We start from the raw sequence: 26,889 nt of genomic DNA, 5'->3' as shown, positions 1-26,889 counted from the left end.
TGACTCGCTCCCGGCTTGTTCCGAGAGGGTCACGACTGAATTGTCCGTCCGGTGGGCGACACGGTCACAATTAGAGTGACGTGGCCGTCCGCACGCCAGCGGGCGCGAATTCGCAACACTGATGTCAGGAGTGGGATTCGAATCCGCCCCGCCTCCAAGCTAAATTCATGGGGAATCGGTTCAGGGGTGAGAGGAGCGACCCCCAATTCCCTCCAAATTACGAGCAATTAAAATTAACCCCTTACGAGAAATAAGATGGAGTCTCAAAGCGAGCGGGAGCCGGGGGTAGATATGGATTTAGAATGTGAAGAATCCATGGTCCAGGATGAAATCCCCGTACAGGAAATGTTTATTGTGCAGGAACAGTTTCCCCCCCAACTGAACCCAGAGCCCGAAATGGGTGCGGCAGCGGCCGCGGTGTATGACACCTCCCCTCCCCCTCTCCGCCAAATCCCCCCCGATCCTTGCCGAATCGGCTCAGCAGAGTGCACTCGACATGGCGCAGTAATTTGCAATGCTGGCGGAAATGAATAACGGATTAAACAACAAGATGGATGGAAACGCACTCAAAATAAAAAACGGAATGAAGGAAGAAATGAGAGAAATGCGGGTTGAGAAGCAGAACATCGGCCAAAGCCTGCAGGCAGGCATGAAAGGCAATAACAGTGGAGCTCAAAATGGCGACGCCACGTGTGGGAGCGAACGAGCTGGGAGGGAGTGCAACAGTTGTCAGGCCCGCAATGGAGGCGGGTGAGGGCAAAATAATTCGGGGGAAGTGTTGGGCGAGAAGCGTGACGGTGACACAGAGGGAAAAACTAATCGGGGTGACGGAGACCGAAACGATGGAAAGAATAAAATGTATAGAGACACGGGAGATAGAGGATGAATTGGACGGGATTGAAGATGAGCACACACACACGGAGTTCGTGGAGGACGATGAGAGTGAGCTCACGGAGCGTGTGGGAACCCGGTGCGGGCAGCTGGATGGCCTCCTCCAAGAACGAGGGGAGGGAGTATGCCCCCTTGAAGCTGATCTCGACCAGGTGGGTTCGGTCGTGCCAAGCAGAGTTGAGGGGAGGAGTGCTGCGAACGGGTGCACGTCGAGCTTCGGGGGTAGAGAGGCCCCGGAACCCCTTGTGGGGACACGAATCCCCAGTGTGGTTGTCCCGGTGTGTGTGGTGCAAGGTGTGAGTGCGTCCCCGTGTGTGGAAGCGGCCCCGTGTGTGAGTGGTGTGGTGGCAAGTGTGCCGAAGGGCGTGCTTCCCAGCACGCCGTGTGTGGATGAGGCACCGCGGGCGAGTGCCCCTGCGTGTGTGAGTGAAAGGGTCCGTGCAAGGGAGACCGTGTGTGTGAGAGAGTGGTATGTGAGGGAGATGACGGTCGGCATGTGGGAGCACGTGTGAATAAAATGCTTGCTTGTTGAACTGTGCCCACTCTGCTTCATCTCTTTTCCTCTTTTATTGACCCTCCATCCTGCTTCACGTAAAGGGTTTGAAGTGGGCTTAATACGCCCGGTAATTAATCGGAACCGTCGAGGCCGACGATAACAACGCTCGGTTATCACTGTAGTACGGAACGGACCGCTTCAGCGGATCGTGTCCGGAGTCGGCCTGTGGCGTGGTACGATCGCCCGGTCGACCATCCGCGCAGGTACTTAGGTAGATCAAATTTGGCGAACAACCCTATCCTGCGCGGGTGGGCAATTGGCACGGTTGTGGTGGGGTTAACCCCCCACCCGTGACTACCTCCCGGCGTTGTTCCGAGAGGGTCACGACTGAATTGTCTGTCCGGTTGGCGACGCGGTCGCGATTCGAGTGACGTGGCCGTCCGCATGCCGGTGGGCGCGAATTCGCAACACTATGTACTTCAGGCTCAAGTTAAGAATAGTTCAGTAATGAAGAGAGAATAGAAAGCAGTTATTTGACTTTCAAAGGAAGCAATTCGAGATCGGTGATGATGGCAACAAGGAAGGAGTGGCGCAAGTGTTGTGAAGCTGTAGATAGGTTAGTGATTATCCAAATTACTCTGCATTCAAGCAAATTACTCTGCACCATATGCATGCATTAAAAAACAAAAAAAAAACATTTAAAGTAAAGGAAAACAGACTGGAATCTGTGCATAATCTGCTTTGCTATTTCACAATTTCCTAATATCCTACTGGAAGCATTCAACTTTCTAGCCACACTTGTCCCGCAGGCCAAACATTTCAAATAAACCTGCAATAACAGCATATATGTCTTCATTATAAAGGAAATGGTTCTGGCCAGAAATGAGGAAGATTATGGAGAAGTGGAATAAATGGAGTCGCGGAGACAGGAAGAAGGAGGATTTTTCTGTTCTGACACTCTCATGAAGGAGCTGGCCGAATCCTGATGTCTGGCGGGAATGGCGTCAGGGTGTGAAGGACCCGTTCAAACGTAAACCCCATTGGTCCAAAATCAATGATGATATCACATTACATGTAGTATTCCACTTTGCGCAAAGGGGACATTTGAGCACCATTCTTAAAGGGAAGGGCAACTCGACATGAGAAGAACAACATGGAAAAACTTGAATGAGTTCAGAGAACACCTTACCCCAGTGCAGCCTTGAGGAAGGACATGGGCGGGTATTGTGATGGGCAAATTTGATTGGTCAAGATGTAAAATGGCGTTCTATTTTATCCAAGTACTGTTAAATGGAAAGGTTTTGAAAGTACCGAAAAGGCGACTTGCATTCTCGTGTTCAAGTATTTAATCCAAATAAAATAAAGATTGTAAAGGTCATTTTGGGGGGGAAGAAAAATTAAAAAATAATTTTTTTTTCAAAAATTTGAAAAAAAATTATATATATATATATATATGACCGTTTTTACAGCCATTTTTCCCTGCTGTGCAGGGGTTGGGCTTTTTCTTGAGGCAATGTTTTATGGCCGAATGCCCTTCCTGACGCCAACCCTGGTCGCCTCTTATGACACACAGGGATATGGTACACCTATTAATTTGAAAAAAAATTAAACAAAGAAAAAAAATTGAGAGGGGGGGACTTTACCACCGTTGATGCAGCATCTTTTACATGTTACATCAGTTCTTCATGCCTGTTGTTTGTGTCCTTTCTGAAGTCCTTAGAAACAGCAAGTTTCCTGTTTGGAATTATTTTTAATTCAGTTTCACTGCCAAGATGTTCGGGTTAGGTAGACAGAATAAAAATATTATCTCACGTGATCGGGCCTCAAGTGGCGGGCCGGGCCGTGATAGTGATCATGCATGAATACATGCGTGATCGGACCAAATTCAGAGCCAAAGTCCTGTTAAGCTGGTTCGTTTTCCGATTAATGTTCAAAATTTAACATTCAATCGAAATCCAGTTGTTGCTTGATCATAAACTGACGTTTGTGGAGACAGACAGACAAACAGACAAAAAGAGACAGAAAAAGTGAACCAATTGCTGAACCATTCTTTTCGCAATGTGTGAGTGAGGTAATCAATGCTTTGAAAACCTCAAGATATATTACATTGGTGAAAAGAAAAAGAAAAAGCTGACAACCCAAGAAATTGATACATTTTTACAATCTCCATGGCTCACGCACACAAATTACACGAGACAAATGAGAATCCACCGGATTCCAAACTGTGCCTTCTGGAAGTGGAAGTACTTCTCCGATCACTCGGCTATCCAAAGAATTTGCCAATGTGCCACAAGAAGCATTGCAATCAGAATGATGCACACAATCAACATTTAGTCAGGAAGTGGCATAAAGATTAGGAATTACCTTATTTAAAAGGTGATGTATTAACTGCATCAAAAATGAAATAAACCAATGTCACCCTCAAGGTGACCCGTATTTTGCCAAAAGGTGACCACGTGTGACTTCTTTAAGGTCACACTGAGGTGAACAGAGCTGCTATCCACCAGGAGCAACTCCTTGAGGAATATCTGCCTACGAGAGATTCCGATGAGAATCGTTCTACAGAGTAACAATGAAAAATATGCGTTTGCCTCATAACGTCACCAAATGACGTTTCATAATGTCTTCATAATGTCTTTCATAAACTTCACTAAATAGTTTCATGTCTCAAGCTTGACATATCAAGAAAGCACTCATCGAGGTGTTCAATTTGAGGTACAAATATGTTTGACCTTAGGCTGACCATGAAGGTCAAGGCCAATCGCCACCAAAAATTAATCAGCTGAGCGCCAGACCATGAACTATTTTCCCATGAAGTTTGAAGACGATCCGATAAAAATTACTCAAAAAATAAGGGTTTCGTTGACTCCCCTGATTTGCGACAAAGTGGCCTTGACCTTCAAAATTTTATGCACTGAAAGGGACCTCTATAGGCCTCTGATATGCGAAGTTACAAAAATTTCCAATGATAACTGTGCTCTGCAGAATTTTTTATACGTGATTACAGACAAACAAAAAAACAAAACCAAAAAAAAACATACAAGCTGACTAACATATCTTGCAAAAACTTCGTTTTGGCAAGATAATAATAATATTAATAATAATAACAACCAAATAATTTAATGGGAAAAATGTGCAAAGCATACCTGAAGAAAAATCATAAAGATGGGAGAGATCAAAGGGTATTTTACACAACCTTGGTATGTAGATTTGCCCTGAAACTCAAAGCAGAGTAGCACTTGCACATATGCAAACAAAATGTGATCCAATTTCTACCAATTGTGACAATCTGAAATTCAGGCGTGGAAAACAACACAAAACACACAGTTGATAAAGAGGAGGAACCGAAACCAAACTTAAATGTTTTAACATGACTAGAAGTGGTCGAACTGGCACAACACACCGCACGACAGGTGACATAATTAATGATGCAAAACAACAGGATACATTACTATCAAGTCAGTCAATCATAATTGACCAGTATGTGTAAATTTCAAAAGGCAGAGAGTTCAGTAATTGAGCATAGTCCAGCAGCGTAGTCTGATATTTCAGATCAATTGTTCAAATTTGCATAAAAGCACCAAAATTGGAACACACGTAGAAAAATGTATTCCGAACAATTCTAGATATGAAGCCACCCGAGATTGTGCCTTGGTCAGCCATTGGTTTGCTATGCTGCAGTACTAGCATATCTGAAGAACATTTGATCACAAAACGTCTTCATAATGTGAAGTACTGCCTTTAGATTCCCGTTGCTCAACTACGGAGTTCTTACAGGGATGCGAGGTGTGTGATTAGGTCAGAAATGCAGACAGGAAAAAATGTATTTTTGGCTTATAAGCAATATTTTTTAAATCCACAAGTTGAAGCACAAGTCGAATGTGCCACCCATTAGAAAATCTTGAGTTCAACAACAGTTCAACCCAATTTTAAAAGTATTAAATCGACAAATGGCTTCAATACAATTCAGAGTTTGCTGAACTAAGATTGGCAACACAAAAAAAAAAAAACGACATAGCAATGCTTTGTTACCTGTCAATGGAAGCTGTAGGTCATACAAGTGCTTAAAACTTGCTTCCCCAATGAAAGCATACACGGTGTATTGAAAAGAATTAGAGCTCTACAAAATACTAACCACAAACATTTTTTGAAAAGAACACTTGAAAGCAGTGACGAACAAGCACTGGTCCATTAAAAGCAGGCTATAGGGACTCAACAAACCCACTTCAAAATAACAGGCATTTTTTGCAAATGTATGTACGTGTGTGTGTTTTTATATCAAGAAAAACCCACCCACATCACTCACCTGTGAATGGAGAGAATAGCCAATCAGCTCTCACCGAATCAACTAAACCCAGGTGGATAGGATTATATAAATCAATCAACTCCTCCCACACTCCTCCAGCTGAAGAAGCTGTGCAAAGCAACCCAAGAAGACCTACACAAGGTAAGTGCTATACTGTTTCGTACCCTTCCCAGAGTTCCTCAACAACTATGAAGATGCTCACACACAGTGCACACCTGAGAATCCCAATGTTACACACTCACTCAGCAACCGGACCGGTTTCATCACTTATTGGCAAATCGTCACAGGTTTTTTTTATTAATATAATTTTTTTTATAATTTGCTCTTGAAATGTATAACCTCCCATTTTTCAGCTCTTTCAACCAATGCAAGAATTACCCAGGCTTCTGCTAGTCTGACCATATTTCACAATGTCTCAGGCCTACCTCAACTGTATAAACTAAATAGTTTAAATTGTGAACCAAAACTAAATATTTATTAAACTACAAGATGTTGATAAATGGCTCAAAACTCAAAAAGTGAAGTGCATAATTATGGTTGGTAAATACAATTTACAAATTTACTTAATTATTTGGGCAACAGCTCAAACATCATGTGATATTTCCCTCCACCACCAAAGGGGGAGGAGGTTATGTTTTCACCCCTTTGTCTGTTTGTCTGTGTACAGGATATCTCAAAACGTTGTGCACGGATCCAGATGAAACTTGGTGGGCAGGTTGGGTGTGTGACTCGGACGAACCGATTAGATTTTGGTGAAGATCGGATCCAGATCCAACTCATAAAATGTTTTTTTAAGTGATTCTTCACCATTGAGAGATAGGGCTAAACCGATATATAGCAGGATATCTCAAAAAGTTGCAGACGGATTTGGATGAAACTTGGTGGGCAGGTTGGATGTGTGACCACGACAAGTTGATTCAATTTTGGTGAAGATCCGGATCTGGATATGAGGATTATTTAATTTTTAAAGTGATTCTTCACCATTGAGAGATGGGGCCAAAAACGATATAGTACTGTATAGCATGATATTTCAAAAATGTATCGAGCCCGAAATGTTCTCGTGGATCAGGCATTACGTGGCGGAGGTATGCGCTACAAGTCGATGCAGCTTAATTATTGAACATATTAAAACATCTCACCTATTCAAAAACAGGGCCTCAGGGACCAGTATCATATAATAAATTCTTACCTCAAAACGTTGTTATTCTTTCTTGAATCAATACAAGGTGCAAACCAAAATGAGGATGATGCATGCGGCGTATGCCATATACAAAAAAAAAAAAAATCAATAAGCCCCCGTTTCAGACCAAGTCCAACGGGGGCCAATAAAATCAGATCAGATGTCTGTGTTTGTGTTGCTCTGCTCAAGGCAGGTTCAATGCGGCCTAGGCAATCCCAAAGAGCAAGGATTACACGGAGTGATTTGCTTTTACCTTCCCAGCCGGAGTTATCGAAGGAATGGGGATAACTCACTGACACTTCACGAAAGACAGTGGAATATTTAATGTCCAACAAGTAATGCCAGCAAAGCACACGAGACACAAAGTTACCCTGAGTGACGACGACCCACTTTGTGATAAACATCCTGCCCATGAGAAAGACATCATTCATACATATATATATATATATATATATATATATATATATATATATATATATATATATATATATATATATATATATATATATATATATATATATATATATATATATATATATTGTTGTGGTTACCAAATTCGCAAACCACCATTCAGGTCCCTTAGGTGAGGTATCTCGGTAAGTACATGTGTAGTTAGGCCCAAACCCGTTGTCTAGTGGGAATACATGTCATTTATGCGTGCTGCGACTCTTCAGGATAGCCGTTTTTCTTTTACTATCTTTATTTTGGACCAACCGCCATGATTACCACCACAACCACAACATCAACCACCAACCACAACGCCGCTTCACCACAACCGCCACGACCTTCACGTCACACCTCGCAACCGTAGCATCGCCACCGTTCTTGCCCCGCTGTGGGTACCGGTGTTGGACTCGTGCAGGACGCGCGTCGAACAGCGTGTACAAAATCACGGATTTTGTGCTTCAAAAACGGATCAAAAACGACACACGCCCACTTTTTGCCGTCCAATCGGTGAGCGAGGGACGATTTGGCCCCGCCTCCAGGACGATCGATATATGCAAATTTGTGGATCAAAAAGCCTTCACGCCCACTTTTTCTCGGGCCAATGGGGAGCGAGGTGAAAGGTCAAAGGGTGGGGGTCAAAGGCGAAGCTACGGGGGGATAAAAGGACCGTGTTCGTCAGTGTGGAGAGTCGGAGAGCCCAGAGTGGAGAGTCGGAGAGCCCAGAGGCGGAGAGTAGGAGAGTCGGAAGCAGAGGGTCAAGACTTCGCGGGCGGTGGAGCTGCTCGTCGTGTGCGTTGGAGTCGGAACGGAGGGGACGAGCTGTGGAAAGGCGGCGACACCAGACGAGGGGTGCTCGCGTCGTGCAGGGAGCTGCACCCGAGGGAGGCCGACAGCGCGACCTGGCCGAGGTGGAGACGCACACCAGGGATAATAAAGATCCTCTATACCCCGAGCATCAGCAACCCCCTCCTGTTTCCCCCCGCGCTGAGATAGTGCGACCAAGGGGCCCCTTTCCCACCCCCTACCAGACACTGTCCGCGAGGTCCGCGGAGTTGGGGCGCCATCGCCGCTCCGCGTCTCATCACCAGACGGGTAGGCGCGACCCGGTCTCGGCCTCAGGCCCGCCTCATCCTTGAGGGTATTTCTTTTCCTTGGTTTTGGGTATGTGTTGTCGGCGCCGTCTGTGAAGTAGAATTGTACAAGTGTTGCCGTGTGCTCGGTAGTCGGTATTTGCTCTGCATTGTTTTCGCTTTTATATTTGCTTTTTGTGTAAATGGAATTGTGTTTTTTCTGTGTGCTTTTGGTGGAATTGAATATGTGTGCTTTCCGTTCGTCGCGAATAAATGTGCTTTGTGTTGAACTGTTTCCCGCTTCGCTTCGTCATTTCTCCCATTGAACCCTCATCTTGCTTCACGTAAAGGGTTGGTAGTGGGCTGAGTACGCCCGATAATTAATCGTACCGTCGAGGTCGACGATAACACCGCTCGGTTATTCTGATAGTACGGAACGGGTCGCTTCAGTGGCCCGTGTCCGAAGTCGACCTGCGGCGAGGTGCGATCGCCCGGTCTACCCTCCGCGTGGGTACTTAGGTAGGTCGAATTTGGCGAGCAACCCTATCCCACGCGGGGGCTGATTGGCTCGATCGCGGTGAGACCGAAAGGTCCACCCGTGACTGGTTCCCGGCGTTAGTCCGAGAGGGTCACGACTGGATTGTCCGTCCGGTGGGCGACGTGCCGTGATTCGAGTTACGTGGCCGTCAGCACGCCGGCGGGCGCGAATACCGCAACAATATATAAAAAATCAGTCAGGTCAGATCTATGGTGGTGTTCGCCCTGTGGCGCTCCACCCGAGGGGGGTTCGCCCTGTGGCGCTCCACCCGAGGGGGGTTCGCCCTGTGGCGCTCCACCCGAGGGGGTTCGCCCTGTGGCGCTCCACCCGAGGGGGTTCGCCCTGTGGCGCTCCACCCGAGGGGGTTCGCCCTGTGGCGCTCCACCCGAGGGGGTTCGCCCTGTGGCGCTCCACCCGAGGGGGTTCGCCCTGTGGCGCTCCACCCGAGGTGTTCGCCCTGTGGCGCTCCACCCGAGGGGGTTCGCCCTGTGGCGCTCCACCCGAGGGGGTTCGCCCTGTGGCGCTCCACCCGAGGGGGTTCGCCCTGTGGCGCTCCACCCGAGGGGGTTCGCCCTGTGGCGCTCCACCCGAGGGGGGTTCGCCCTGTGGCGCTCCACCCGAGGGGGGTTCGCCCTGTGGCGCTCCACCCGAGGGGGGTTCGCCCTGTGGCGCTCCACCCGAGGGGGGTTCGCCCTGTGGCGCTCCACCCGAGGGGGGTCCGCCCTGTGGCGCTCCACCCGAGGGGGGTCCGCCCTGTGGCGCTCCACCCGAGGGGGGTCCGCCCTGTGGCGCTCCACCCGAGGGGGGTCCGCCCTGTGGCGCTCCACCCGAGGGGGGTCCGCCCTGTGGCGCTCCACCCGAGGGGGGTCCGCCCTGTGGCGCTCCACCCGAGGGGGGTCCGCCCTGTGGCGCTCCACCCGAGGGGGGTCCGCCCTGTGGTGCTCCACCCAACAGAATTCAAGGCAGGTTCAGTTCTTCCAAAACAAACCATAGGTTGGTAACCATTACGCAGGCTCCGGTGTGTCTGACGGCCTCTCCATGCGTTGAGGTTCCTTATAAGGAAACCCATGATGATCAAGCCAAGTTGGCCACGGTCTACATGACGCCATCATGACCTCAGTTTCGAATCGTGTGTAGTTGCCAACTCTGTCACAACGTTCCTTCTTTACAAAACCATCAAACCTCCATTTAAAAACTTCTACCATATTCCACACTGGGCCGAGCAAGACGAGACGACGTCACCACCTCGTGGTTTCATCACCACCTCGTGGTTTCATCACCACAACAGGAAGTTAACCACAAATAGTGACACGTTCTCAAAACAGCTTCGTCATGTTGTGACCCATCGCCTCAAAAGTCGATTTACCAGCGATCACCGGGAAATGCCGACTTGCCTGGATTTACGTGGGACGTGAGAAGGGGGGAGGGAGGAAATGAAAGGTATAAAGATAATCTCGACACGAAATAAAGGAAAAAAAAAAACAAGGAAAAGAGAAACCAAGCTGCAGAGCACACGCACAAACACACACACACACACACACACGATGGCCAATGACATGAGCGAACGGTGTATAAAGTACCTCGTCAGGAGTCAGTTCCTCCATAACGAACCGGGTTCCCAGAGACAATTACCGGCCCAGCAGCGCTCAGCGGAAAAGCGAGAACCTCGAGGACTCAACAAAACAGGACCGTCGCCATATTGATTATGCCTACGTCACTTCCGCTCTGATTTACGTTTATTCAAAAGATGCTTGAACGTGGTCCGTGTGGTCCGTGTGTTCAACGATCAAAAAAAAAAAAGTGTTTTTTTTCCGAACTCCGTGCGTTTCCGGAAAGTGGACTCGTGCTCATTAACCGGGCCGACAAAACAAGTGGGTTCTGAAGTTTTGATGTAATTATTTTTGTTTAAGCGTAAAAAAAACTTCGTTTTTGATCTTATAAAACCGGGACTGAAATATTATAATGAAATCCCACTCACATAGAAGCTTAGAAAGAGGTCATTTTGCCCTTTTGTGCTATCTTTTCGTGTTGCATTTTGCCCTTTTCAGGTCCTGTCTATTTATTACGTACGCAAATCCGGCTGAACGTGTTGTTTTCTTTTTCACTCCCCAGTGCGTACGTCATAAATAGATAGGCCCACAATGCATCAGTTTAATCTCTTAATTTGAGAATATTTTTTTACCTTGACACCCTCCGTCAAACCGTCATTTTACACACAGACCCGCAAATACGATTAATCCTGATTATTATGAGTTCTGGAGCAGGTGAACGCTGCTCACCTTTCTCACTTGTGGAACCAATTTCCAAACCCTCTTCAATCTCATTCTTCCCTCCAAGTCTCGGTTTCTCAGATCAGATCATCCCCCATCCCAAACCATGATCTTTTCTTCCCCCATCAACCCACATCCCGCCAAATCTTCACCACGAAGGACGCCACGGACATCGGAGGGACGACACATACTGCGCACTGATCAATTACCCTGTCTGCGAAACACCAGGATGGCAGTTTATAGCTGTGTCGGGATTCGAACCCAAGCTCGACCAGTAGCTCGACCAGTGTGAGTACCTTCGATTCGAGTTGGAATATTGTGTTTGTTGTATGATCTTAATAACAAATTACTTTTGTTGCTCCAGAACCATATTTCCTGACTCCAGGGATGCCACTCGACATCAGCCTGTTCTGGACTGAAACCCCAACTGGTTGTGTGTGCGATTCCAGCTATGCTACTGGGGTGAGTTTTTATATGAATTGAATGCAGGTTGGATTCCTGAGATGTGTGCTTCAAATGAGGATTGTGAGACATAATTCATTCCATTGTTATGGTTCGAGTTCCTGACAAATAAAACAGAATATTTTGATATATATTGTGACGTCCACTGGACTTGAACAGTCCCGCCAACGTAGAATGAGCCGAAACGATGGAGGCGGTTTATTTATTTATTTATAACCCAAAGATGGCGGTTCTAATCGCTCTACCGCAAACAGGACGAGGAAGGTGGCACGAGTCGCTTTTCACTGAGTTGATAACGTTTATTCCTCTAACCAAAATAACAAGACTCGGCAAGAAGAGGGATCCGGGGCGATTCGACGGGATGGTGTGGGATCGGGCGTGGGGAAAACACAGACAATTCCAATGAAAAGACAAATCTCAAACCCTCTAAGGCGCCAGGTACACACACACACACACACACACACACACACACACACACACACACACACACACACACACACACACACACACACACACACACACACACACACACACACACACAAACACACAAAACGCAGCTATTCCTGGTAGTCAGGCTGGACCGTGGTGTGGACGCAACAGTCCTTGGATTGGCGTTGGACGAGCTGGCCTTGCTCTCGTCAGGGGGGCAGGAGAAACCGTGGTGCTGTCGACCTCCTGGTCTTGGCCCAAGTCCGCCCACAGCCGCCAGGGAACCAGCTCCGGCGCCAAACCGCGAGCAGGAGAGGGAGGCCCGCCCGCCGCCAGGGAACTGAGCCTCCGCCCGCCGTTCGACCCCGTACTCCGAGCCAGCAGAACCCCAGAGCCAACCAAGGTGAGGCACGAGGCTCAGCAAGGCTACAAGACACGAAGAAACCAGGGCCGAATCAGCGCAACAAGCACGCTCCCAGCACAACAACCTCCACCCCAAAACACGATCTTTTTGTCCCGATCTTCTTCCTCTCCCTTTTCGACCCTGAACAGAACCTTTTTATCCTCCCGTCCTCGTCACTTCCAATCGAGCCGTTTTATTGGCCCACCGCCGTCGCCTTCCGCCAATCGTGATCATGGGGCGGAGCCATCCGCAGCACTGTCCTGTGACGTCACGGCAAACCTCCAGAGAATACGAAAAGGGGTTTATGCAGACACACTTACCCTATCCCGTGTCCCTATCTAATTATGTGACAATTATCATTTCCCCCTTGAAGAAATGGACATTTACTAGACAACTTATCACCACTGAATTGCTACTTATTACATCGAGATCCTGGTACACTCGAACAGCATGGCATACCTAATTAAACATCCTAATTACCCTTTGAATGCATACCCCCCCCCTCAAACGTAACAATATGTTTATGGTTTTGGAAGACTGTGGGGAGGGGGGACACATCCAACACATCAGGGTTCCCTCTTGTAGTTAAATCTGCAGCAATTTTGTTTAGCTGATGAAAATGGGAGTTAAATTGAGGGAACCAGTAACTCAACTTTGGAGCTGCATTAGGTCTTCCATTGTGGATCCTGTCTCTAATTTTGTTAACAAAATGTGCACCAAGTTTAAGTTATCTGTAAACCCTTTAAATGCATGGTTTAATAGAGTTGTGAAGCCTGGTGTTGGTTTAGTGGTTAGGGTGGTGGCCTGGGATCCTAGGGTCCTGAGTTTGAGTCCCATTTTCCACTGAATTAACACCAGCGGGTTGACTCAGCCTGTCATCCTTCTGAGGTTGGCGAAATGAGCACCAGTTTTCTGGTAATAGGGGACACTGCATCAGTGGCATAGCCGTGCCATGCCATGAGTTGTAGAAGTCCTGGATAATAGGATTAAGTTATTTCGTAGTCGAGGCTTGCTTTCACAGTGTTGAACAAACCAAGTGTTCGTAAAGACATTCAGGATCTCCATGATAACTACATAATAATGTTGCGAATCTGGAAGCCATGAGCACACAATATACAGGTCCTATAGATCAGTTATATCGGTAAGTACGTGTTGCCAGTTAGGGTCCCGACCCAAGTCTAATGGGTAATTAAATATTCCTGCGCTGTGGAGTTATTTTAATAGTCAGGTTTTCTTTTCGCTTATTTTTACACCACCAACATCACCCTCACCCTCACCTTCACTTCGCTTCCTTCACCTCGCTCTGGCCGACGTCATGGTGGGCGGAGTTCAAGGAGGAGCCGCGCGGCGACCCTCGACCAATCAGCGTGCAACGAGTGAGGTGACCATCGCCCAGCCAATCAGATCCCGCGACAGGAGGAAAGGGCTCCGCGTGATGTCACCGCGCCCCCGGGCCAATCAAGGAGCGAGCTTGCCGCCCGTTTTGGCCAGTGGGAGAGACGAAGAGCGATTTGCGCACCAAAACCAGCCAGTGAGAGAGGGAGGGTCGCAAGGAGGCGCCCTCCCCCTCCTCTGAAGAGGGGCTTTAATTATAGGCGCGTTCGAGGGTTCTGAGTTCTGGCAAGGAAGTGAGCATCTGCAAGGGGGTGGAGTGAAAAAGCATCTGTGCACGGAGTGGCCGGGGCAACGGAGGGTCTTCTCCTGCCAGCTTTCGCCCTGCCAATTTAGTTTGCCTGGAGCCCGGTTGTGAGGGTGGCTGGATCGTGCTGGGGGTCCAGTTCTGCCCCGAGGACCTGGTCCTTGAAGACCGCACGAGGGACAGTTCCGAGACAGGCCTCAATAAAGACCATTTTGGTCAAATTCTTTGGGTGTGTGCATATGTGTGTTTGTGGCGCCAGACAGTTAAGTAGGAAATTGTATAAGTGCCGTGCTGTACATACGTGCATTTCTTTTAATCGGTTTAACTCTGCCCTTATGTGCTCCCCTCATTCCCCCATTGTGAATAAATACCCCGATTGTTAAATGTTTCAGCTCATTCGTGTCCTTTCCTTCATTGGCTTAGTGTGCTGCGTGTTGGGAAATTAGCCAGGATGTTGCCGATGTAACGGGATATTTGGGACCGATGGACCTCGGCGATAAACCGGTTCGAGTACGCTAAGCGGCTCGTTCCGTACGGGTGCGTCGAGGGTGTGGAGACTCGGTAAATCGCCACGTGGAAATCTAGGTATTTTGAAAATTGGTGAATAACCCTGTACCACGTGGCAGAAATATTGACACTTCACGGTCCGATAAGGGACCCGTACTTTTCCGGAGTTTTCTGAAAAGGTACGATCTAAATTCCGGGCGATCGGTCGAGCCGACCCGACTGCTCCATCTAGCAGTCGTGCTCACAGCCGACGCCTGGCCCCACAACAATAGTTCCAGCAGATAAGGCTGCGAATAATTCTGTTGTGGTTTATAAAAAGTTTTATGTTGAGGTTTTATCGAGAGAGTTAGGCATTGATATGGTGAGTATCACCAGTATAGGAAATAGCACATATATTCCTTGTCATAAGTCGCTCCAAGATATTATCTCTGATCATCAGGAGGTTTCGATTAATAATTTCGGTATTAAATGTAAAGAGGTAAATCTTTGTATTCCTCGACTTTTCTGGATCCATCAGCTTCATAAGAACCCGCACAAGTATAGGTTTATAGCAGGTGCCAGGCAGTGTTCCACCAAACAGTTATCGGTTGAAGTTAACTCAGGCTTACAAATTGTTTGGGAACAGTTCAGGAAATATCGTTTAGCAATTGAGAATAATTCTGCTATTAACACTTTCTGGAGCATTAATTCTTCCTTAGAGTTCTTAGATGTAATTAGATGCCTGAATGTTAAGTCAGTTGAAGTTTTTGATTTTTCAACTTTATACACAAATTTGGATTGAGTACAAGTTAGGGATTCACACTTCAAAGTGATTGACAAGCTTTTTAACTCTTTTAATAAGTTCTTGTGTCAGGTTTGATAGAGCATTTTTCTAAAATAAAAAAAATCATAATAATTGTGATGTTCTAACATCTGTGGGCTCCATTCTAACCTAACAGATATCTCACTCTCTCAATCAGTACACTCATAAACCACAAACATGGTCCTTCCTTCCTCTCAGTACACCTCATCTCATTCCAACTAGACATAATCTGTTTAACAGAAACTTTCTTCCTTCAAGGTGTCTCTGACTCCCAAGTATCTCTCCCTGGTTACTCCCTCCTCCGGTATGGCAGACCTGAGCCTGTCCTGATGGAGGAGTTGCTCTTGTCGTCAAAGACTCTTCCTCACTCTCCATGCACTGCCCTCACTCCCCCACACCCCCAGAAATACCTCTGCCATTAGCTTCCCCTCCACTTCCACCTCATGTTCATATGTGTGTTGTACCATCCATCAAACAGTGATGACTCCATTTACATCTCGCTCTCCAAAAACATGGACCAACTTCTATCCTCTCATCCCAACTCTCTCTTCCTCATATGCCAGTTGGCTGGGTGTGGGTACCTCTCTTACCTGCCATGGCACTTCAGCAAAAGACTTCTGTGACTCATCGACACTAACACCTGTTAACTTCCCGACCCGGATCTCAACCAACGGTACTCCATCTCTTCTGGATCTGATTTTGAACAATTTCCATGAAAACATCTGCTCTTCTTCCTCCATTCCAATCGGTTCTTCTGACCACGTGCTTGTCAAAGTAGACATCTCTCTGGCTATTATCAGACAACCACCTCAGCAGTGTCGAGTCTGGCATTTCACTCAGGCCAACTAGCAAGCTCAACTTCAAGACTCCTTGTTGTTATCAACCTATTGGGTGCTGGGAGTGGAGTGGGGTTGGTTTGCCCTTTACATGGTGTCAGGAGTGGGATGTGTGGAGTACTTCCCGCATTGGCAGGACAGTCTCAAACTGTCTGTCATCCTTGGTTGCCATCTTCCAAGTGATTGTGCAAGGATGACAAGATTCTATGTTGTGCGGATGACAAGGACATTGTGTTGGACTGTGAAAGGCAAGACTAAGTGGAACTGATTCTGCCGATTATGATAAAGTGAACAAAAATGGGGATTGAAGTATTTGTAGAGTACTTTTGATTTTTTTTTGTCATCATGTTGATTTTGTTGTTGTTGTACTGTATTGATGCTAAATTGTTGACACTCACCAATAGTTACTATGGCAACTGAGGATGACAATAGCTGGACTTGTTGCTTGCCGAGTTACACCAATTCAGGAATCAGGTGAAAGAGCAGGATGAGGTCATTGGGGCTAAATAATCTGCACTGATGCCCAAGCTGCCTCTGAGTATAATCCTGGTTGTTGTATTGCCCAATAGGAAATACAGTTTAGAGAAAAGCCTCAAAAAGTTGGAGACCCTCCCATTAGAGAGTGGGAGGCTGATAAAAGTGGCGTGGCTACACATAAACTCAAGCAGTGGATGTAGCAGCTTTTATTCTTGACCACCTCGGAGGTAAAGCTTGGCAAGAGATAACAAGAAGAGGAAATGATGTAAAAGAGAAGCCAGATGAAATTTTCAAGATTCTTTGATGTGTTTTTGGTGATGGCGATGACCTTCCAAGCCCACAGCAAAAATGTTATTCTTGTGTATAGGAAGGAGAGTACTTTGTAACTTATTCTTTGAAAGTTGTTGATCTGTATAAAAATGAATCTTTCAAACTTTCCAGAGAGGGAGCGCTGAAGGGCAGATTTGCTGCAGCAGTTGCTGAGGATGGTCTATGGTGTGAGGTAAGGAGACCGAACGTGGAATACCGAAGCCTAAAATTATTTCAGCTACGAGACCGTGTTATTAGGGGGAGTGAATCCTCAGCTTCTAAACCAGCAAAAGTCAAAGGCTCTAACAAAACACCAGCTGAATACCAGTCCCTAGGTTCATTCATTAGACGTTAAGAAGATATCATCACTTGGCAACAGAAGCAGCAGTCAAGTGTTATGGTGAATAAAACTTGGATCAATTTGTCGAGGGTAAGAATGAGGACGGACGACGATGCGGGACATGTGGAGCTCCCGATCACATGAGGAGAAATTGTCAAAAGAAGAAGAAGAAAAAAAAAAAGGATCTGGGCAAGCTTCATGATGATTTAAAGTAGGAAAGCCCACAATCAAAAGCAACACTGTGGATTCACAGCTCAACACAGGCTCATTCTTCTCTTGAGTGCCAGGAACATAAGACCACTATTGAGGTGCAAGGTGTTGGAATGAAATGTTTGATGGACGCAGGAGCCTAAGTGTCCACCATAACGGAGTCATTTTACGAGGGTAACCTTGAGAATAAATGCGAATTGGTTGAGGACAGAGTGAGGTGGAGGAGTATCGTAGTCAAGGCAGGGCAGAAGCTTTGTGCCATCGGCCCTCACCCCTTATAAAGGGAAGAGGAGGAGAAATTGATGTTGAGACAACGATCCACATATCTGCTGCAAATGGTAGAGATATACCTTTCGTTGGCTACGTCGAGCTGGACCTATTTGCTTGTGGCTTACAATTTGAAAGGATGGGATTTTTCATGGTAAAAGACCAAGAGGACAGTTCTATGAGGGTCAGAGAGGCTGCAGTACTTGGAATATTGGGATCAAACATATTTAGAGTTATGAGACAGAATCCTTGTCGAAATGGAATTCCTGACAACAGATGGAAAACTGTTCTGGCCTTGTGTGAAGAAACTCGTGAGTGAAGCGTCAGAGAAGATCTGTAGGGTTGGAGTGGAAAGTAAAAAGCCCGTTTTGGTACGTGTGGTCGACGCAGGTAACAGAAAGATCTGTGAGACCATCTGATGGAAACAGGTTCACGGCACTTGAGGAGGAACTTGGTGTTGCTGTACCCAAGTTGCAAACTGGACTTTGATTAGGACCTTAAAGAGTAACCGTGAATTGATGTGGCCGAGTTCTTGAGACAGTCACTAATCCTTGAGACAGGGATGGTTACATAAAGCCAAGAATGCCGTTAGGAATTCTTCGACTTGAAACGGTGGAGCCAGATGTTGATATTGTGTTACTTTGATAAAATGAGGCAATCATTGTAAACAGTTATGACGTAGATATTCTGTCAATCAAAAGTGGTCAGCAGCTGCTCCAAATGGATGCTGATCAGCAGACAATTTTTTTTCTATATGATCCAAGGTGGTAGTGGAGCTACCACACACAAACATGGACATACAGATGAACATACTGTTGCAGGGATGGGACATGGGTTAAAGGAGGAAACGTATAGTTATTTCTTTCTTAAATGTTCAGCACAGTGTTTGTGTACAAAGATCACATGTCAAAGTATGTAGAGACAGATACCATCAAACATCGATTTTTGTGATACTGTCAAACACAGAATCATAATGGAAGATGACATTCCTGTGAGGATACCGCACAGATGCATGTCACGACACCAATGGCAAGAGGTACACTGCGCACGGTTATTTGAGATCATCGCTGTATCTGAGTCTCCTAGCCCATATGCATCACCAGTGGTACTAATATGCAAGAAGAATGGGAATCTCAGATTATGTTGCGACTGTAGAGCTTCAAATGTGAAAGCTCGAAAAGATAGATGCCTGTCCTTTTTTTGTGGACACCGCTAAGGCTCAAGGAAGAGCAAGTACGAGTACACTGAACGGATAAAGAAGCAATCGGACATAAAGACCATAAACAGGCACAATGAACTTACTATTTCACATGCAGCTTGCATCATTGCTGAGAAGCACAGCTGTGCCACTGATGCAATGCCCTGTTTCCAGCAAGCTGGTACTCATTTTACCGACCTCGGAAGGATGAGAGGCTGAATCAATCCATTTGGTGTTATTTACCAGCACAATGGTGGCTCAAACTCAACACCCTAAGATCTTAAGCCAGCCACCTTAACCGTTAAGTCAACACCAAGCTCATGAAGAACATATAACGTGTTAAAGAAGGTGGTGCAAAAGACATTGCAACAATTGCGGTAAACTTTCGAAAAAAAAATTTTTTTTTTCTTAAACCTTTTAAACCTTTATTTTATTTCAATTTAATTTTACATTTGAACACTGTAGAACACAAATCACCTTCTTGCCACTTCCAAAAAAAAAACTGCTTTTACAGTAGTACTTGGACAAACTATTATGCCATCTTGACCAATCAAATTTTCCGCTCGAGCTCTCAGCGTTGGGGAATATTGAGATTCAGACAAAATGGCAGCTCATAAGAAAAACAGACCATGCTCGGAAATGCAATGCAAGAGTTGTAAAGATACTTCCCATGTCCTTTTTCTCAAGACTCCATCGGGTAAGGGTGGGAAGGTGTTCCATGGACTCTCTGGTATGAAGTTAACGGATTACTTTCATTTTACCGAACCACATTCCTCGACTCCAGTCCGAACTGGCTGTCTCATCTCACTATGCCACGAGGGGATGAGTTTTATATGAAACTAGACGACCCGTGAACAGGAGCGGTTGATGAAAAAAAGAAAAATCATTTCAAGAAAAAAAAGATAGCTCCAGCAAACTATACCGCTGAGGTTGTTTGCATTGATCAAATTCTCCCGAAGAGTACATGACTGAATCGGGAATTGATTTTTTAATAATTTTTTTTCGTTGCCAGATTTGAACACACACACACACACACACACACACACACACACACACACACACACACACACACACACACACACACACACACACACACACACACACACACACACACACACACACACACACACACACACACACACACACACACACACACACACACACACACGCATTTTAAGGCCATTTTCCCTGCTAAAGCAGGGGTTAGCCTTGCGGGCCCCATGACAATCTTCTCCACTTTACTCTATTTTCTGCATCTCCCCTTTTAATCCCCTTGCCCACATTTCCTCTTCCACCACCTTCAGCCAAGTTTTTTTCTCGGTCTTCCCCGTCCTCTACTTCCTACTACACTCATTTCCAACACTCTTCTCACCCAGTCACTTTCATCCTTCCTCAACACATGACCCAACCATCTCAACCTGTTTCTCTTCACAACCTCCATCACAGACTCTATTCCCATCATCTTTCGCAAGTCATCATTTCTCTTCCTCTCTCTCAACGATACTCCGCACATCCACCGAACCATTCGCATTTCCACCCTTTCCAGCCTTTGTTGCTGTTCCATGTTCAGTACCCATGTCTCACTCCCATAAATCATCGTACTCCTCACACATGTAGCATACACCTTTCCCTTCAACTTCAGCGACACTCCCCTCTTTGTCAGCACGCTACTCAGTTCCTGAAACTTCTTCCATGCACATCTCACTCGAGCAACCGTCGAAGAGTCTGATCCACCTTCTCCATTCAGCATGTCTCCGAGATAGCAAAATGTTTTCACACCTTCCAGCTTCACATCATCTCCAAGATCCAACTCAACAATTCCTTCATCTGCAGCTCCCTCTCTGCACACCTTACACTTGAATGTAGCTGCCACACTGGTTAATGACCCTCTCACCCCACTACATTTTCGATGAACCCATTCAGCACACATTGTACACTGAATGGAGTTCACTCCGACACCCTTCCTGCACACAGCACACGGCCACTTCCCAGTCCCTTCCACCTCACCACATGCTTTACCACTTGCCATCACCTTCGTCTTTCCGATATTCACCTTCAAACCTTTTGCCTCCATACATTCCTTCCACTTGTTCATCCTCTCCTTCAGTCCATCCATACTCTCTGCAATCAACACCAAATCATCTGCATCCAGCAGCTCCCACGGTAAACCCTCCTTTATCCTCCGAGCCAGCACCTCCATCACAACTACAAATAGAAGTGGACTTAGTACCGACCTCATTTAATCTACCTCAAAAAATAAATAATAAATAAATAAAATAAACTTTATAGAAGAGCATTTCATTTATCCTCATCGTGGCCATGATCAAAGCTTTTTTTTTTTGAACAATAAAAACTGCTTTTCTTATAGAATGTGGCAGGGGACGCTATATCTCAGATTATGCCATGCGACCGACGGACATGGAAAGCCCCCTGTTCCATCAGCAATTAGGTTGTGGACATTTGAGATCCACCTGCATCTCAAAAAGTAGACCATTGTGTACTGGTACCTTATCCAAATTCCCTGCCTGCAGACATTAAAAAGATGTCTTAAGGGAGATACAATAATAGTTGGGTGAATAGGTGTGAGCTTGGGGTGGAGATATTGGGGAGAGATTGCAACAAGGTGTGCAGACAGTTTTGTTACTTCTGCCAGAGGAGAGAGTATTGCATTTGGGTTGGTTTATTTGTTTGTCCATGCAGCATGTATGTCTTAATTATATATTACTGAAATGATAAATAATGACAATAATGATAACAGAACATAATGATGATAATAACAAATAAAATGGGGCAAAGATAATAGCACATAATGATAATGATAATTGATAGACTATACTAATAAATGTCATGATGTGTGTCATCTGGTGTGTCTCCTTCATATCCCCAAAACCATGAAACTTTGCATACATACATACATACTTTGCATACATACATACATACTTTGCATACATACATACATACATGCATACTTTGCATCCAAAACCATGAAACAATGAGCAGCCTGAAACTTTGCATACATCTTCTTGCATACGGCAGCTTGGCTGCCGAATCGCTATCATTTTGTTGGGGTGTGTCGATGCCACTGATGCTGTGTCCCAATACCAGCACACTGGTAATCACTTCACCAACCTCAGAAGGATGACAGGCTTCGTCAACCCCACCTGGTATCAATTCAACAGTCAAGCATGATTTGAACTCAGAGCAAGGGAAGGGAAGGGAAGGCGGCGTGAGGACAAGGGAAGGGAAGGCGGCCTGAAGGCAAGGGAAGGGAAAGCAGTATGAGGGGAAGGGAAGGCAGTGTGAGGGGAAGGGAAGGCAGCTTGAGAGGAAGGGAAGGGTGATAAGAACACACCAAACAGCATGGGTTTTAAATGCTCCCACCCGGTTTTATGTCGTACCCGGTGGTTAAAAAGAAATGATGCTGTCTAATTGGAAAATTCAAAACTAAACAGTCAGTCCTCAACAGTCCACTTCAGAGAGAGGGAGGGGTGGGGGTTCAGGGGGTGAAAGGGATAGGGGTGGGAAAGAGAGGGATGGCAGAGTGCGGAGAGGAGAGGAGATTCCGGCAGATGAGAAGTCCAGTTTTACGTCCATCTCGGAGACGGTACACACACTTATGAATCACCCTGCCTGTGAAACACCTGGATGACAGTTTATATGTGTCGGGATTTAAACCCAGGCTGGACAGTTTATTCAAGTTTGAGCGAGCATGCGTATCAATTGTCTGTCCTGCTGTGATGTGGCGATTAATTGCTTTGTGACAACTGAAAACATTTTTTACTCATTGTAATCATCCAATTTATTTTGCCTTTCTGACTCTGGAGATGCAAGAAGCACTCCGCTCAAGCAAACACTCCAACTAAACTGTTGAATAAACTTTGAAAAACAAAACATTAAATTTTTTATATGCATCTATCGATGCTGACGTGATGGGTCGTAAAATGAAAGATCGTACAAAAAAGGGGAAATGTGGTGCAAAATAAAATTGCACATTTTCAGCAAGTAAACTACCGACTGACACCGCACGGCCAGAAGCAGGCGGGTGGGTCCTGAAATTTGTTCAACTTGATCGATATTATGCCTGGTGTTGGCTTAATGGTTAGGGTGGTGGGCTTAGGAACCGAGTATCCTGAGTTCAAATCCCACTCGGCTGTTGAATTAATACCAGGTGGGGTTGACTCTGCCTGTCATCCTTCCGAGGTCGGCAAAATGAGTGCCAGCATGCTGGTATCCTGTGTCGGAGTGGCGACCCGTCCAGGATTGTGCCCAATAGCCAAGGAGACTGCTTCGGCAGCACCAACGCTCTGCACAGAGTATGGTCCCAGTGGATGGATCGATATTGTTACAGTTGTGGGGGTAGATGGAGGAATTTCATAGCAAAGTTAGGATTGTATGGAGTTGCTTTGTCCGAGGCCGTGTCGGATACATCTCGATGTAAATAAAGTTGGGAAACTGTGAGCTTAAGTGTTACATGTCGCCACACAGGTGTAGTGCTGTGTTAATTCGAAAGGGATCAAGGCCAATTTCCCCCAGTATGTAATTGCCCCCTGTGACCTTTTCCTACCTTCTTGCATTTACAAGCCAGCAATGAAAGAATTATGTTCTTGTAACAACAGCAACAACAATAATAACAGGGCCGCACATCCAAGCAGGCAAGAAGCCCCACCTTCCTGGCTTCACACCAGCAAGTCTTGCCCCCAAGGCTTATGATTGGTGTGTGACATGAAAGGTCAAAAATGACCTTTCATGTCATGATTGGGCATGGTCAAAAATCGGATAGTTTGTGGAGGACACCATCGAGTAAGGTGTCTCGCTACGTCTGGACACGACGAAATACAGCAACACAACTCTTGTGTGGTGCTGTAAATTTGCCCACGTGACGGAGAAAGACACAAGTCATTGACTGTTCGGCTGAGCCGCGAAGTGTGTACGTTTCTGAGGAGGGAAGAAAAGCATGCCTCGTGGCCTTATCACAGGGCCTCAGAGACCGTCTCGTCGTGTGGTTGAAAAGGAAGGTGGGTGATCGTTGTGAGCAGACCTCATGTAAGAGAGGAATATTTAGCATATTCGTTCATGAGAAGCCGCCGCACGGCAGTTGGTGAGCCCTGGCGTTGAATACCACCTCACAAATTACTTCACATACGTTTTCCCACCCAGAGAGTGGCTCGGCGTCATTTTGGGTGCATCTTCCCACGCAGGATGCCACGGTTCGATCGCCAAGTTCAAAAAAGACCATCTCTGGACAAAGCAAAGAGCCCGAATAAAGAGAGCATTTTCTTTTCTTTAATTTAATTTTCCCCTTGTCTCTATTAAAGTCCGTGTGTAGAGGTGCCTCGACTTTAGGCTTTAATTTACGTCACATTTTATTAGTACACTTTGAACTGTTACCATTGTAAAGATTTGATCTATTTTCATTCAATCCCAGTGTTTATTTTAAGTTGCTTGCGTTTTCTCTTTGTCGTGGGTTTGAGTGGAACCCCTTGTGCTGTGCTTCCGTCTGCTCCGTCCATGCCGCGCATTCCCCTCCGTACGTGCCATAATCTCCGAGGATTACGTGCTCGCCTCTAAGGAAAACTGCTCGGCAATCCGACCTGGTCGGTGTTAACCGCCCGTCCATGACAATATATTCAGTGACTGTGCGAATATTGGAGAGCGCTCACCAAATGGCTTAAGCACTCAAGCAAGCACTCCAATGAAATGGTCGATAAGGAACGGCTGGCTTGGCAAGTGATTAGTGATTGCTGATCGGTTATATAAACACGATGCACCTGTTTCGGCCCGGAATGTGAAGCGACATCAGAATTGGACATGTGAACACTTTTTTTTTTAGCAGTCAGAGCTGCTGCTGAAGTCAATAAAGAAGTTTAAATTTTGAAATTCTGCTGAGATTAAGAGTCGAGAGATTGTGGAAGGTGTGGAAATTAAATAAAGCCATGAACATTGGCGTCTCTGGGTGTTTATAAGCATTGCAATGTATCCAGCGATTCGGAGGTATGATGATCAGGCAATCGATGATATGAGGAAAGTGGAAAAAAAACACAAAAAAAATTACTATCATTAAGAAACCATTGCGGCCTGTTCTGTTGCACCCGACATCTTGGTAAGTTTTATTTTGATTTTTTGTGAGGAGCACCGCCTAAATTATCTTCCAAAGGGATGTTTAAATTAACACAAACATTGGCTAAAGGTCAACCCATCACCTATCAAATTTCTAAAATCATCAATTTTCATCTGATTGATAAAATTTAAACAGAATTTGCATATCAGGTCACTGAATTCAACCGGCAATTATTAGATCCTTGTGGAGGATCTCGAAGTCTTACTCACGTAGATGTTCTTGTGGACTTTTTTGTTTCACAGCCTACAGTTTTCATTGAAACTTCCTGAAACTTGGCGTATATATGTAAAATTTCTCTCTGAAACTAGGCATGCTTTTTGAATTCTGTTTGCGGGAATCGAACAGGGCATTAGCTGAGATGAATTACCGCACATATGATACATCACTATGACGTCATATCAATTTTTATGACGTCATTCCTATTTTTGACATTTTTTGTTTTTTGTTTCATTTGTTTCACAGCCTACAATTTTCATCGAAACTTCCTGAAACTTGGCATATATTTGTAAAAATACCCTGCGCAGACAGTAACCATCTCCGATTTTGAAAATTCCTCCGAGAAAAAAAAGGTAAGACGTCAAAATATCTCCGCTAATGGAAATTGCCTAAAACATTATCTCAAACTAGGCAAGCTTTTTGAATTCTGTTTGCGGGAACCGAACAGGGCTTTAGCAGAGATTAATTACCGCACATATGATGCATCACTATGACGTCATAAATTTTTATGACATCATTCCTATTTTTTGTTTCACAACCCAGAGTTTTCATCGGATCTTCGTGAAACTTGCCATGTATATGCAGAAAACCCACGCACAGGCAGTAACCATCTCAGATTTTGGAAATTCTTCCTAGAAAAAAAAAGTTGACCTGCCACCACAGCTTTATCTCTTCAATTTATCATGATCGGTTTCTTGGGATGTGCAGGGGTGGGGTGGTTTGCCTTCTTCTGGGCAGTGTCTATATTGGATGGTTTACCCCATAATGACAAAGTGAAAACATGTTTTTCAAAATTTTTATAAATCAATTAAAAATGAAAAGCTGAAATGTCTTGCGTCAATAAGTATTCAACCCCTTTTCTATGACACTTCAAATTGAGCTCAGGTGCATTCAATTTCCTTTGATCATCTTCAAGATGTCTCCAACTTGATTGAAATCCACCTGATGCCGATTCAATTAATTGGACATGATTTGGAAAGAAACACACCTTTCCATATTAGGTACCACAGTTGACAGTGCATGTCAGAGCAGAAACTCTTCCATAAAATCCAAATAACTGTCTGTGGAATACCAGACTTGAATAGCATTGAGAATCTGTGGAAAGACTTGAAGATTGCTGGTTAGCGATGCTCCCCATCCAAATTGACAGAGCTTGAGCAAATCTGCAAGGAAGAGTGGGAGAAAATCCCCAAATCCAGATGTGCAAAGCTGATAGACATACCCAAGAAGACTGGAAGTTGTCATCACTGCCAAATGTGCTTCTTCAAAGTTTCGACTCGGGCGGGTTGAATACTTATTGACGCGACATTTTTAGTTTTTCATTTTTAATTAACTTGTAAATGTTTTGAAAAATCATGTTTTCACTTTGTCATTATGGGGTATTTTGTGTAGATTGGTGACAAAAATAATTAAGTTTAATCCATTTTAAATTCAGGCTGCAAAACAAAATGTGACAAAAGTCAAGGGGTGTGAATATT

The 26,889-nt window shown here is 45.5% G+C and overlaps 1 protein-coding gene and 1 long non-coding RNA gene across 6 annotated transcripts in view; one reads left to right on the top strand and one right to left on the bottom strand.

Moving 5' to 3' along the window:
• The window catches only part of UBE4B (ubiquitination factor E4B), a 164,487-nt gene extending 153,819 nt beyond the window's left edge, over window positions 1-10,668 (bottom strand). For all 3 annotated transcript variants that reach the window (XM_085898768.1, XM_085898770.1, XM_085898771.1), the window contains exon 1: window positions 10,509-10,668. In XM_085898768.1, the coding sequence (XP_085754894.1) occupies window positions 10,509-10,532 (24 nt within the window). In that variant the 5' untranslated portion in view covers window positions 10,533-10,668. The remainder of the gene's footprint in view (window positions 1-10,508) is intronic.
• Window positions 10,669-10,685: 17 nt separating this feature from the next.
• The window catches only part of LOC147018745 (uncharacterized), a 40,726-nt gene continuing 24,522 nt past the window's right edge, over window positions 10,686-26,889 (top strand). For 2 of the 3 annotated variants that reach the window (XR_015062507.1, XR_015062508.1), the window contains exons 1-3: window positions 10,686-10,799; window positions 11,358-11,486; window positions 11,563-11,660. This is a non-coding gene — a long non-coding RNA (uncharacterized LOC147018745). Of the gene's footprint in view, window positions 10,800-11,357; window positions 11,487-11,562; window positions 12,248-26,889 lie in introns of those variants that run through there. The other variant, XR_015062506.1, reaches the window with a different exon arrangement.

This window comes from Eptatretus burgeri, chromosome 10, assembly GCF_056783735.1.
Source record: "Eptatretus burgeri isolate ZD-2024b chromosome 10, Ebu_testis_v1, whole genome shotgun sequence".
NCBI lineage: Eukaryota > Metazoa > Chordata > Myxini > Myxiniformes > Myxinidae > Eptatretus > Eptatretus burgeri.
Note: the sequence above shows the minus strand (reverse complement) of the source record. Positions and strands in the feature narration are given on the sequence as shown.